General features: G+C 39.6%; 1 protein-coding gene across 2 annotated transcripts in view; it reads left to right on the top strand.

The window, feature by feature from the left end:
• LOC126372995 (uncharacterized) overlaps positions 1 to 14,978 on the top strand; it is a 39,835-nt gene that overhangs the window by 17,356 nt on the left and 7,501 nt on the right. The window contains exons 1-2 of one of the 2 annotated variants that reach the window (XM_050018932.1): positions 2,022 to 2,082; positions 6,738 to 9,328. In XM_050018932.1, coding sequence (XP_049874889.1) covers positions 6,738 to 9,328 — 2,591 coding nt within the window. In that variant the 5' untranslated portion in view covers positions 2,022 to 2,082. Of the gene's footprint in view, positions 1 to 2,021; positions 2,083 to 6,737; positions 9,329 to 14,978 lie in introns of those variants that run through there. The other variant, XM_050018931.1, reaches the window with a different exon arrangement.

Genomic DNA, 14,978 nt, shown 5'->3' with positions numbered 1-14,978 from the left:
GGAAACGCGTCTGTCGCATAGTTTCCACCGCGGCGGCCGTTTCTCCACAGAGACATCGCGTAGGCATTATGAGTCGTAGACCAAGCTGCAGCGGATAGCAAGACGATAAGCGAAAGCGGTGGCAGCTAGCTACTATAAAAATACCACTGCATGTAAAGAAAGATAGAGCTTCTGTGTAGAACATATTCCTTTATTAAAGTCGGTTAAAAATAAGCCGCTTGTCGTCATCCCAAATGGTGTATTAACTCTATAGTTAATGTAATTATGATGTTAAATAACGTTATGATATAAATAAACTAGTTTTTCGCCTGCGACTTCGTCCACCAGGATTTCGGTAAATAATATAAAAACTATCTGTCTAATCTATCTCTGTAACAAATTTCATCATAATCGGTTTAGTAGTTTTGGCGTGAAACTGTGACAAAGTTACTTTCGCATTTATAATATTAGTATTGACATTACTATAAGTGTCCTCACATCATGGTTGCCTGGAAAAGATCGCTTTAAGCAACAATACAGTTCCGTAAGATTCCAAATAGGATTGAGGAGCTCGGTGGCGCAGCGGTAAACGCGCTCGGTCTGCGATTGTTGGAGTTAAGCAACTTTCGCAAAAACCGGTCATAGGATGGGTGACCACAAAAAAATGTTTTCATCTCGAGCTATTCCGTGCTTCGAAAGGCACATTAAGCCGTTGGTCCCGGCTGCATTACCATCAATCCGCACTGGGCCCGCGTGATGGTGCCCCAGCAGTGGGGACGTTAATGGGCTGGTGATGATGAAGATTCCATATAAGTACCTAGATTTATAAGCGTCTCTTCTGCAAACTTTTTTAAATTAGCGATTAGCGATAATCTGATCGCTTCTGCCGCTATCGCTGCCGCCTACGCTCCCGCGCCCGCCGCCGCTCTCGCTCATCGTGCTCGACGAGGCTGATTTCACCTCGACGCGGTTGATCTCCACCGACAATGCGATTAATGGGAATACAAATGGGGTAATGATTTGAATGGTTTTTTCTTTTTGTTTTCACGCTTCGGTCGATTTAAGGAGAAAAGTAAAAAGTTTAACAGACACAATAAATTGAAATGAACTGTTGATACTTTACAGTTTACAGGGTATATGCCAAGGGTGGGATACCTACTTAGTCTTTTTTCTTTCTTTCTTTCTTTCATAAAATCAAACAGGCAAACAATTAAATAATGTAAAAAAAAAACGTAAGTTTTTTCAAGTTTTATGGGTTTTCTTTGAAATTGAATACAGGTAAAATGCTTGCAAACGTTTCACTTTCAATTACAGAGATCGATAGTAACTTATTTTATGCAAGGACCACATTCTTACAATAACAATAGTAATCCGAACAGGGCGTACTCCACCACGCTGCTCCACTGTTGTACCTACAACGCGTACCTACGAGTACCGTACTGTCACGGGTTTGAAACTCGGGTTAAGCTCTAAACCGATTCGACTTTTGAGTTTGAATTCATATTTGGATCACAGATAATTGAAATCACATGGTTTCCAGGATTTGACCCCGGTTAAGGAAATACGCTCGCTCCCTATTACATGGGACTTCTGCCTACCCCTTCGCGGTAACAGGCGTGATGTTATGTTACGTTACATCGTAACAAATGACTCGATAACGTGGATTTTCCACTGATTAAAATAGTTTGTTTTACTACTGTACTGAACAGTAAAACCGACAGTTTCAAATAGTTAGCACCCGTATAGTGCAGTGCAGCTGCTAATTTACTGCATGGCCGCATTTGCCGCTGACAGTGTAACGATGTTAACTATTTCACTAGTCTGATATCGCCAACGTGTTGTAAGTCCAAAATACCCTCCCGACCCGTGGTACAACTGCGATGGCCAACTGGTTGTAAGGAGATGAAAGAGAAGAAAGAAGAAGAGAGAAGAAAGAGAAAGAGAGAGAGGAGGAAGAAGAGAAGAAGAAGAAAAAAAAAGAAAAAAGAAGAAGAGAGGAGAAGAGGAGGAGGAGGAGGAGAGAGGGAGAGGAGGAGGAGGAAGTTACCCATAGTTCAACTGGTTGGTCTATAGGGAAACATCTTTACCACTGGCTCAACTGGAGTGAGTAGTTCTTTCCTTGGTCCAACTAGTTGTACTACTGGGTTTAAATATATCTATGCTGCGTATGTGGACAGGCCTGCTTCTGTCAGGAAGCTCATAAAACACTGTTTCTGTGATAAAGTCACATAAACTCTTTATTTTTCACTTACCTTCCACCGACTGTAATTGGAATACCATTGTATTTAAGTCTATAAATTATGTAATACAAACTGGATTTAAAAAAAAAGAAAAGAAAGGAAAACATGAAACAGTAGGACAAGGCCCTGTGCTGGGAGGTTTTCTGGCCACGTCTTTCCCTCAGCGTTACAGATTCCGATGTGGTAGTAGTTTTACAGCTAGTTACATAATATGTAATTTAACTTTTTGACGTTCAAAAAGCGCTAACTTTGTAAGCCAATTTTGAAAAATAAATATTTTTTTGATTTTTTTTTATGGAACAACTACTGGTAATAAACAGGAAAAGGTTATCCTATCAATACTGAAATGCAATGCTAACTCTTTTTATCAATTGTCAATTGATGACTAAAAATATAAACAGTATTTGTCCCCCTGCTGGGCACAGGCCTCCTCTCAATAACCGGAGGGGGTATGAATAGTACCCCACAACGCTGTTCCACTGTTGTAGGTACAGTCATGAGCAATATAATGTACCCACTTCAGGACCCTGTCGCACTAACATATTTGACATTTGGTGAGACTTACAGTTCAATTTGTCAAAAAAGTTAATGTGACATGGTACCAAAGTGTATACATACATATTAATACGTGACCGTACGCGCAGTAAGCTTTTGTTGTAAAAATAAAAATCCTACTTCTTACTAATTAAACCAGGAATGTAAAAGTTCGACAGTAAGTAAAAGATAAGATTTATTGTTGTTTTGTAGTGTGATTCATACTATTAATTACCTATATTCATTTGAGATATTTTAATCTTCGTGATTTAATATTGTCGTCAAAAATCGACACATTTTTTATAACATTTACATGTTAGTGACATCGTAACGAAAACCATGGTCTGAATCATCCCCCTCAGTATTCGTTACGGTGTCACTAGCACCCATACCTACTTGTATGGCTACCGTATGTACTTGTACGGGGTGTAAGTGACATCGTAACGAATACTGAGGGGGATGATTAGGCTGATTATTCTGAGTTAATATCAAGTGGAATTTTCCACCGCAATTTTATAGGACAAGTTTCCACTACGAAAGTAACTAATAATTTGCACTAGCAACAGCAATCAACTACTAAGCAGAACAAATGAGGATAGCTGAGGCCACCACTATAACCCAATGGGGTAGTCAGAAGTACATCCATCACAAGATGAACTAACCCACACCTCACCGAGCTTTCTGTTAGAACAACGTGATAGTTGGTGAGCCGTATCGCCGTCTATAAAGGTCGAGGGAACTGTGTTAGTGAAAACTGCAGACTTTATTTAATTATCCGACTACGCCGAAGCAAAAGGGAGGGTTATTTTATTGGCATACTTGCACTGCATCAGTAGCGAAGTTTCTTTTACTATTTGCAGCTACTGAATCACTTTAATGTGTTCCAACAGCAAGTAATCCATGCTATTCCAATCGTTGACTTTCGCACATCCTGCGGTCGTTGCCGGCGAGCGGACTCCGTCGTTAATTAGGCTAATTTACTAATTACACTCGCTAATTGATTCCCAGTAACATACCTGGTATACCTCACTCCCGGAATACATCGTAGATTGCTCGCTTCCTACGGAACGCTTCATGTGAAAACATAACATCACGCCTGCCTCCCTGAAGGGGTAGGCAGAAGTGTATTGTATAACACCCAATCCTCGTTAGCTTTGTTTACTGGCCATGTCGGGTATCAAATTATCTATTATCCAGGCAAGACATCAGGCTAAACATCGTATAATATAACACACATGTCAATCACGCCTGTGTCCCTATCAGGGTGATCAGAGCCACAAGTTATCAATAAGTCAACCCCCAGCCACTCCTGATATTGATTTTGTTTAAGTACCTTTGATGTTTGCTTTTGGTCCCAAACTTGTCCGAAGGCATTATCGCCCAGAAGGTGCCTGTTCACTCTGGCCTTGAAAGCACCCGGATTATATGCATTCGGAAATACAGAAGACGGAAAAGAATTCCACTCACGCATCACGCATTCACGCCTATACCCCGAAGGACTAGGTAGAGATGTAGTATAGTACACCCACTCGCCAGATATGTTTTAAAGTTCCATGTAATCGGACACAAATACTGGAAACCACGTGACATCAATTATCTACGATTCAAACTACGAAATAAGTTAGTAAATATAAGTGCTGTAACAAAATGTTGCAAACTTCATTGAATAAATATCCCATTATACTTCGAGTATCTTCGATCCACGTTACATCATTGATTGAGCAGCTTGCGTATGAGTTCGCGAGGAGATTTACGGTGAGAATCTGAGGCGGCCAAGTTCGAAATGTGTTATATAACTTGATTTATTATGAGGCTTTAAAGCCATGAAAGTCATGAAATCGTTTGGGATGTAGGTAAAATATGCGCAAGATAATATGTCTAGTTTCTTTTTATTAAGTAATAAGAACTTGATTCACTCCAGTATTGATTAGACATAAAAGAAATAAACTCGTAATCATAATATCTTCCATAGCATAGCATTACGCCTGTATCCCAGAAAGGGTAGGCAGAAGTATATATAGTAACACCTACTCCCCGCCAGCTATGTACGTTTATGTTCCATATAATAGGGGCCTATTGCCATTAACCGGGCACAAATCCTGGATATCAATAATCTCTCTCTCTATTTAAGAGCTGCGCGCTTGTCGGTGGAGTAATTGCCATCCCTCTCTTCTAACCGCCAAATTCACCTCCTGATACAACACGACCTGCACCTTCTCTTTTATTTGTTTTATAAATGTCAAACAAAATATGTATATATATGTATGTGTGTGTGATATCAATTATGAATGACCCAAATATTTTTATAATAATATACATACATACATAAACAGCCTATATACGTCCCACTGCTGGGCACAGGCCTCCCCACAATCAACCGGAGGGGATATGGGGCATACTCCACCACGCTGCTCCACAAAATAATAATAATATTGTTAAAATATAATTCAATGGTTTCAAGCGCGAGCGGATTTATATTACGATGTAAGTCATGCGTTCAAACACATTCTGCTCAAAAGCTTTTACTATTTATCTGTTTGTTACCAGAAGCACGACCTATAAACAGAAAAACGGCCTCCGAGGTCCAGTGGTAGAGCGTTGGGCTCACGATCCGGAGGTCCCGGGTTCGAATCCCGGAGGGGACATATCATAAAAATCACTTTGTGATCCTCAGTTTGGTTAGGACATTACAGGCTGATCACCTGATTGTCCGAAAGATGATCCGTGCTTCGGAAGGCACATTAAGCCGTTGGTCCCGGTTACTATTTACTGATGTAAGTACGTAGTCGTTACATGAGTCATGTCAGGGGCCAATAGTAACCCTGACACCGGGGTTGTCGGGGTTGATAATCCAACTCACAACCCACACGATAGAAGATCAGAAACACACAATAGTTATATTATTACAAACGTTACGTAATTTAAGAGTAAATAACACGCTTCACAATCACAGCTGTGACTAAACAAAGCTTTTACCAAACAACTCGAGCAAAGCGTACACTCAAACAAAACACAGCGATCGTGGAGAGAAAAACTATGTGGAGTTGCGGCATAAGCTGCGGGATAGCAATGAAGAATAGTGTAGTGATGGTGAAATAGGTTCATAGGTAGAGATGACTGGAGACGTTCCACAGAATGGTCTTAGGACGTCTGAAATGGAAGGATCATCATCTCCCTAGCGTTATCCCGTTTTTCACAGGGTCCGCTTACCTAATCTAAAGATTTCATAGGAAACCCCCCCTGACAACCAAACACCCCCCCCCCCACCCATTTGACCTCTGAAATGGAAGGATGCCTAGCACCCGCTGAGCTTGTTTAGTACAGAAATACAGACATAACTTATGCCCTTAATCCGTATCGATATAAGTGACGACAACCTGTATCTTCGTCTGATATTAAAGTCCGCTTGATGGAAATAGTGAACTATTATTCAATGATAAGTTTATTTGTCCATCGCCCGTATGAATAGTCAGTCATATTGTTGGAGAGGACTGAATCCCTCAGAACAGTTCCGTTTAGGACATGCTTAGCTCCCAGTTTAGCAAAGGCATGAGACCATGTTTGCTCTGATAAAATTAGTATGTATAAGCGTGTACGTAAGTGTCTTTAAACACAATAGGTATGCAAAGGATTCCTCGTTTGCTTACAAGGCGCAAATTACGACATGATTAGGTAACCTGCCTATCTGTGTCAGGCTTTGTAAGGATGTCTGTCGTGCGAGGTCGGGCCATTTGTGCCGCGACAGGATTGTTGCAACCTTATACGTACTCCAGTAATGATATAATTGTAGAGTCGTCTTCTTAGGTATTTGTATAGCTGTATTACACCATCTTATAAAAAAGAACTATCAAGATTCGATTCATGTTCAATATTCAAAATAATTTTATCCAGAAAATCTTCTGTTTAGTCATGAATTTATTGTCCTTTAAATCAATATTTGGAAAGTAAGAGTTGATAATAATTTTACAATATGTTCGTTTTCAGATGAATCCCGTAAACTCACGGATATGTGCCATACTTTGGCTGGCATGCGCCGTCGCGGGCGCCGCGGCCGACGCTAGCGAAAACAGCACCACCACCAAAACCATCCGCACCACCATCCTACCATCACGGACTACCAGGACCGAGCTCAAAGTCTCCCGCAGCCTCAATCCCCACGACACGCAAACACTAAACGTCAAAACCAGATCTGGACACGTCACACAACTTATTGTTAAGAAGAAAGATAAAACCACCACGCTAGCTAGCAGCACCACCCCCACTCCCACCACTGCTGCTGTCAAAACCACCGTTGCATCCAACGTCACTGATGACGCCAAAAACAAAACTGAAACCAGAGATCAAAGGAAGTTGAACTTCATGGGAACAGTCAACAGCGATCTTGCTGGATTCGACTACTACCTAAACCGAAACAAAAACAACGACGAACCAACGGATATCAAAGCGGAATACGGCAACTGGTCACCTGTGTCAGTGTACCCTGAGTCTCATATCCAGGAAGACGGTGGCAAACCAGAAGCCGACCCCGAAACCTCCGACTATTATCCAACATACGACAACGAAAAACGAACAGACAACAAGAAGGTGTACATCACATCTACCAGTTTTATGGATTACGGAGGACCAATCAAGAACTACAGGTTTGATCCTCATAACCCAGTGATAAAGAATGACAGGAACCCAGTTTACATTGAAGTGGTAAGCACTAAAGTTTCAGACGGAGAAGGCAAGTCCTTCAAAGTACCTGACCCAGTGGTTATCAGTTCTGAACCGATGTACATTAAGAAAGCAATCGAAAAGTACAATAACAAACGTGGAAGATCTATCTTGACTCTTGGAGAAGACGGCATACCCGAGATACAGGGCGTCAGAATGCCTGATGACGAATCTGATAAGAAAACATGGCGCAATGCTAGGGTTGTCAACGGCGAACTGCTGCCCTACCCCGAAGGTTACACTCCACCAAAAGCTGTCCCAGAAGCTGATGTCTATCCTGACGTCGCAGCAGCAGAGCCTGCTCAAAACTTCGGACCCTTCACCAAAGAAGACAACTTCGAACACCAAGACGGACCCTTTACCAAATTCGACAACATAAAATTCGATGCCGAGGACGTCATTGACCCGTATCAGACGAGCGACACTCCGACGTTCGTGTTCAAACACAAAAAAGACAACCACTATGTCAGATCTGGGTACGGTCCTTTCACTAAAGCCGATAATTCGAAAGTGGCTAATTCGAAACTAATCGAATATATTAAACAGATTAACGAGCAAGAACTGAAGCGCGACTATTTCAGTGGTCGCAGCTCTAGAGCTCATAACGGTGACATGGAATACTCCGAGAGCCACATACAAAGGAGAATGCTACAACACCCGGGAGAAGTCAGCTTTCCAAACTCTGTGATGTACACTCCTAAGAACGCTAAACCTGGCTTTGATGAAAGCGTAAGAAACCCAGTGTTACAGTACGCTCACCCTGAACTTGGAGTACAGCCTGCGAAAGCTACTCGGGACAGTGAGAACTATGAGAACAAGGAACGCAAAGTGAAATATTACACTACGAACATCCCGAAGAGTGCGCACCCCTACCCTATGGAACCAATCAACGGTTACGGGCAACAGCGTTCTCAAAGTAACATTCAAGCCTCCGCCAACAGATATTACGAAGATGAATATAACAAGTTTTCCTACTACGATCACAGCCACACTCCTAAATACCCCTACAGCTACGGCTACGTCAGACGAGTCCCCGAGCCATCACTGTGGACGCGGCTCACCAACTCTATGAAGGACACCATCAACAGCGCCGGGCAGACCATGAAGCAACTGACACGCCCGATCATTGATCCTATTGCTAAGGTAACACAGCCCGTATTGGAACCTATCGTAGAAGCAACTCACAAAATTTCGCATAACTTAGGGCTATATCCTTCAAACTCTGTACAAAGTCAAAGATACGCTCAAGATAAGATTGGTGTTGCGGCTGTCGCGTCGTCCGGCGCCCCCGCCATGCTGCCGGCCATCGGCCTCATGGCTGGTGGAGCCGCGCTCGGGCTCGGAGCCATGGCTGTTGGTAGACTGCTCGACGTTAACCTGATGCGCAGCGCAGGTTTAAGCGAGGATGAAATCCAAGACGAGATAGAAAAGGAACATAAGCGCTCTTTCATCAACGCCCCGTATGATATCGATCGGAAAATCATCAGCCGCCAGAAAGTGTACGATGATAATTATAAGATGCCAAGTGAAAACGTTTACGTGGTGATGTCTCCTGATGGCAGTGAGGCGAGGTCTAAGCGGGAAGTGATTAGTTTCTTTGAGCCTTACCATCATAGTATTACGAAGAGGGTGAGGAGAAGAATCAAGAGGTCTTTAGCTGAAGACATGCCGGAGGACCTGCAGCAGCTGGACAGTGTATCGACGTCGTCGAGCCTGACGTCAGCAGCGCTGGACCTGGTCAAGCAGACGGACTGGAGGAACTCGCAGTGCGCCAAGTACACCTTCTGCAAGGTGCTCACATCGCAGTCGTCCGACTCTACCTTCGCCATGGAAAAGAAAATGGAATCACTACTAAAGATGTAAGTGTTTTAAAATTCATTATTTCTACATAGAAAAAGCCCTTTAAAACTGACAGTCCCAAAATTAAATGTATAAACCATAAGACAAATAAAACATTAGCAAAAGTAGGTTTTTGAACTATAAAGCCAAAAAGCAAAAATATATATTTAACCATAACGTAATCACATGACGTCATGAATGATAGAGAGTAGTTAATTGGGGCAACAAAAATAAATAAAGAAGAAGAAGAAAAATTGTGTGAACACAAACTAAATTACAACTAAGTAGATTGTGTACTTTACCAAGATAAGTAGGTTATTATCATAATTAAAACACATAATAACGGGTTCTTACCGCGTTTGAAATAGGCATATGAGACTCCCGATATTGACAACAACATGAAGAAGGAATATATTTCTTCAACTAAGTACCTGTTACAAGGAGTTTGGGATATAAGTATTCAACAATAGGCAAAAGAACTGAAATAATCTAAAATATCCTTAAAGTTCTGGAAATTCAGTACAATAACTGTTCAGAGTGTCGACCACATCACATATTGCGCAAGCAGACAACATGTCTGTCGCCGCGCGCGCACACTCGTTGCATAAACTCAAAGTTAGTAAAAGTGAACGGCCATTTTAATAAGAGTTAGAAACCACGATGACCGAGTGAAAGTCATTACCATGACTCGCGTCATTTAATACATGTTTTATATGCAATAATATGTAATTAATGTTAAATTGTAAACGGTACATTTCCGAATTAAAATTGATGATGAATTGAAAGACATCGGACATCGCGTGTGAACTGCTAACGTTGTTACATAAAAAAATGTGAATGATTCATGAAATGAAAAACATTGTAGAAAAAATACGCTTATCTTTACGATAGCTGTTATCAATAGTCCATGACATGTTGATGTTCTGGAATAAAAACAGTACTTCCTCAAACATTTCCTAAGAAATCAATGAATCGGTGATTATTTATTAAACCGTATCACTTTCCCTAGAGTTAATTGTGGGTTACTGGATCAGATTACTGGCTCAATTTACAATTCAATTATTTTACAACGCAGCAATTAATATTGAAATTTGAATCATAATGGAGTAACTACATGTTCACAAACATAAATTGTCTTTATAGCGTCCGAGTGTGATGTTTCTTTTATTCCTATGTCGTATGTAAAACCACTGTAACTTTGGCATATTTTATTTTAGTTCCATCTCTGAGAAACTTAGAAATAACGAGTCTCTACATAAAATCAATTGTATCTACTACAAACGATTTACCAATAAATACTCGTTTTATGTCAAAGATTGGCAACCCTACAACTATAATTAATATTAATAAAATGCATCCAAAATTTATAGCTGAAAGTATTTGACGACTTCTGGTTAGTGTCGCCTGCCTCAATAACCAAGCTCAATAAAGATAACAGACATGTCATGTGTGTAACATACCGCTTAATAATTACTGTCATCGAAAACAGAATAAAAACTTTAATAAAAAGAATGTAATAGTGACGGATAACAATAACGCTAGCAATAACGTATTTCCTTTATAGTAGCTAGTGTTGCCAACAGCAAACGATAACCAGTCGATAGGCAATAGACAGCAGAGAAAAACACCTTTTTTGACGTGATTTTCTGCAGGTTTACCTCTGATGGCCTAACCTACTTGGGCAAACAAGTGGGAAATGCCGAAGACACCGATAGTATCGTTAATTAATGCAATTTGAAAATTAATACTATCAATAGTACTTATTCATAAGTGGTTACTAATAGATTGTTCAAAACTATCAATAATTATTACATATGCGACCAAGTAGTTAATGGCATTTGCGGCAAATTTACTGTTGGGTTGATGGTGTTTCTTGCACGAATTACAGTGTATTTCGGAAATTAAACCACTTGTTATCACTTTTTTTTTTTTTTTTTTTTTTTATCACGTTGCGTTGTTTTATTTACGAGAGCTTGTCACAGAATTGTCATAGACAAAAAATATTTTTAACTTTTTTAATTTGATATAATACTAAGGTAAGGTAGGGTATGTTTGTCGGTATGAATTTAATTTTACTTTATTTATTTATTTTTACATATTAGCTTTAAGCAAGAACATACCGCCCCCCAAAAACGAAGTTTTTAGACAATGAGATACAATGAATTATGTTTGTTAAACAAGACTAACATTCTTCCAAAAGTGTGCTAAACAATACTAATTATACAACTTACATTTATTTACCTTTACCTTTTACAATTATTATTTGAGATCAAGTTATTTTTTATAAAGTTATACAAGTTGCTAGACACTATTGGTACTATTTATGAAACAATTTACATGAGTTTCCAAAATTAAATTTGAATCATGTTTACAAACGTTTTTAGAGTTACTAGAAATTGAAACATTTTACATTAATTTCTATGAATGATTAATCATTTTTTACTTAAACATTTAAACATAAGTTTCAAAATGAAGTTTAACTTATATTACAAACAAATTTCTAACTCAAATTTACTTAATATAAAGTTACACTTAGTTATTTTTAACTAACAGTGAGTACTAAATACAAATTGAAAACAATATTTGAATAAGGAACACAATTTATAAAAACAATGAATGAATATAAACTAATTATTAATAGGTAGTTCACAAAGTTTAGAAATGGATCTTTTGATTATTTTATCACCACATTTGAGACTGTACACTCGGCAGATGCCATCCTGGCCTGGATGTTTGTCTGTGATTCTTCCAAGTGCCCATTTTCCAGGTGGAAGATTGTCTTCACGGATGAGCACGACATCACCAAGTTTAAATTCAGGTTGGATCTTATGCCACTTGGGTCGTTGTTGTAGTCTCGTTAGATACTCTGTCTTCCAACACTTCCAAAAATCTTGAACAAGCTTCTGGGTATGTTGCCATCTTGATAAGCGATTCAAGTTAATGTCTTTTATGTTCGGTTCTGGAACATTTATAGGAGCTTCGCCTATGAGAAAATGTCCCGGTGTTAGTATAGTAAGATGTTCTGGATCAGAAGTGTCAATAGGATTGAGCGGCCTTGAGTTTAAACATGCTTCAATCTGGCAGAGGGTGGTGTACATTTCTTCAAAGGTAAGATTAGTGTTTAAGATTCTTTTCAGGTGATATTTAATGGACTTTACTCCGGACTCCCAAAGTCCTCCGAAGTTGGGGCTGTAGGGTGGAATGTAATGCCATTGAGTGCCATCTTCTGCTAATAAATTAACTAGATCGGCTGGTAATTCAAATTTAGCTTCTGTCCATAAATTATTGAGTTCTTTACTAGCTCCAACAAAGTTAGTTCCTCGGTCACTCCACATGTGACAACATCGACCTCTTCTTGCTACGAAACGCTTGAAAGCTCCGAGAAATGAATTAGTGCTAAGGTCTCCTACTAATTCGAGATGTATGGCCTTGGTAGCCATGCATATGAATATACATATGTAGGCCTTCTCTGTCTTACTTCCTCTTCCCTTGGATCTTAGTAACTGAAGAGGACCCGCGAAGTCTACGCCTGAGTTATAAAATGGGCGTGCAGGTGTCACACGAGCTTCGGGCAGATCTCCCATCAGTTGATTTCGGTTGGTCGCTCGATGCTTGGCACAGATGATACAATTGTGTATAGTGGATTTGATCAGATTTTTAACTCTGGTGATCCAATAGCGAGACCTTATGTAGTTCATCATTAATTGGACTCCTCCATGCAACGTCTTCTTATGAGCGTCGGCGACTATCAGGGTAGATAGTGCATTCTTACTGGTAAGTATTATTGGATATTTAACTTCTTCATCTATATCTGCGTGACGTAGTCTTCCTCCAACTCTTAGAATCATCTTATCATCAAGAAATGGATTTAAATTCTTTATAGTACTCTTCTTATCAATAGGTATTCCAATTCTCAAATTAATTATTTCTTGCTTGAACTCACTATCTTGAACTATTTTTATACAACATTCTAATGCTTCATTTAATTCTTGTGGTGTTATTGCTTTATTTTCTTCGCTAATGTTTATTCTTTTAAATTTCAAGAATCTTCTACAATAAAGAATTGTTTTTGTCAAATCCAGTAAGGTATCAAAGTCTTCAAATTTGGTAAGTATTGTTTTTTCTTTCTCTTCTTTAGTTTTTAAGTTTACATTAATGTTTTTTCTTTTTTCCAGGTCTACATCGGTGTCTTCGAGTTGGTGCATCTCTATATTTCCTTGTTTTAGCCATTCTGGCCCTTGCCACCATAGCTTTTCTTTCTTCAAATCCTTCAGTAACATTCCACGAGAGGCTATGTCAGCGGGGTTGTCGTGAGATTGTACATGAAACCATTTTTCCCCAATGTTGTCTAGGATAGTAACTACTCGATTCCTTACAAATGTTTGCCATCTTCCAGGATCTCCTTTCAACCAGGACAGGACTATCGTGGAGTCAGTCCAAGCGAAAATTTGTGAGGTAGGTATGTGAGTTGCTTCACTGATTTGGTTCAAAAGTTTCGATAGAAGAACGGCTCCACATAACTCTAACCTTGGTAGAGACATGGGCTTTATAGGTGCTACACGACATCTGGCTGCTATTAGCTGAGTTTTGTATACACCATTCTCATCTATTACTCTCAAGTATGCAGCTGCTCCATATGCTTTCATAGAAGCATCGCAGAAACCATGTATTGTTGCTTCAGGTAAGTTGTCTTTTGTTGTTTGTAACCATCTATCTATTTTTATTACTTTCAGGTCTTCAAAATTTTGTCGTATTTCTAACCATTCTTTTTCTATTTCAGGTTCTACTTTCTCATCCCAGGTCACTTTCTTCAACCATAATTTTTGCAGGAGCAATTTTGCAGGTAGTATTCCAGGAGCAAGCCATCCTAGTGGATCAAAATAATGTTGCATTTCAGCTAGGATACTTCTCTTTGTGATTATCTTCTGTGGCTGTGGTAAGTTCATGTTATATTGGAGGACATCTTCACCTAAGTTCCAGGATAAACCTAGTGTTCTGACTGTGCCACCAAGATTCATATCCATCTTTATATGAGTACTTATTTCTTCAGGACTAAATTCTTTTAAAAATTGTGCATTGTTACAAGACCATTTTTGTAATTTGAAACCTCCTTTCTTTAAAATGGTTGTAATGTCTCTTGCTACTTGTAACGCTTCTTCTACAGTATCTTGTCCAGATATCAAGTCGTCCATAAAGAAATCTCTTTGTATTATGTTCTTAGCTTCAGGATGTTCTTCGCCTTCATCTTCTGCTACTTGTTGCAGGGTTCTTACCGCGAGATATGGAGCGGAAGCGGTCCCAAATGTTACTCTCAACAGTCTATAATCTTTTGTTTGTTCTTCAGGGTCATCACGCCATAATATTCTTTGATAGTCTGTATCTTCTTTCGTGACAAGAATTTGTCGGTACATCTTCTCTACATCGGACACAAATGCAATTTTTCTTAAACGCCATCTCATGACTATGCTTCTCATATCTTCTTGTAGTTGAGGTCCAACTAACATTTCATCATTGAGACAGATGTTGTTTATGTCTGGTGAAGAGGCATTGAAGACAACACGGACCTTCGTCGTGTCACTTGCTTCTCGCACGACTGCGTGATGTGGTAGGTAAACAGATGGTTTTTCTATTTCCTCTTTCGGTACTAGCTCCATGTGATTCAGTTCTATG

Source organism: Pectinophora gossypiella, chromosome 15 (assembly GCF_024362695.1).
Source record: "Pectinophora gossypiella chromosome 15, ilPecGoss1.1, whole genome shotgun sequence".
Taxonomy (NCBI): domain Eukaryota; kingdom Metazoa; phylum Arthropoda; class Insecta; order Lepidoptera; family Gelechiidae; genus Pectinophora; species Pectinophora gossypiella.
The sequence above is the reverse complement of the archived record's forward strand: the minus strand, read 5'-3'. Positions and strand labels throughout refer to the sequence as shown.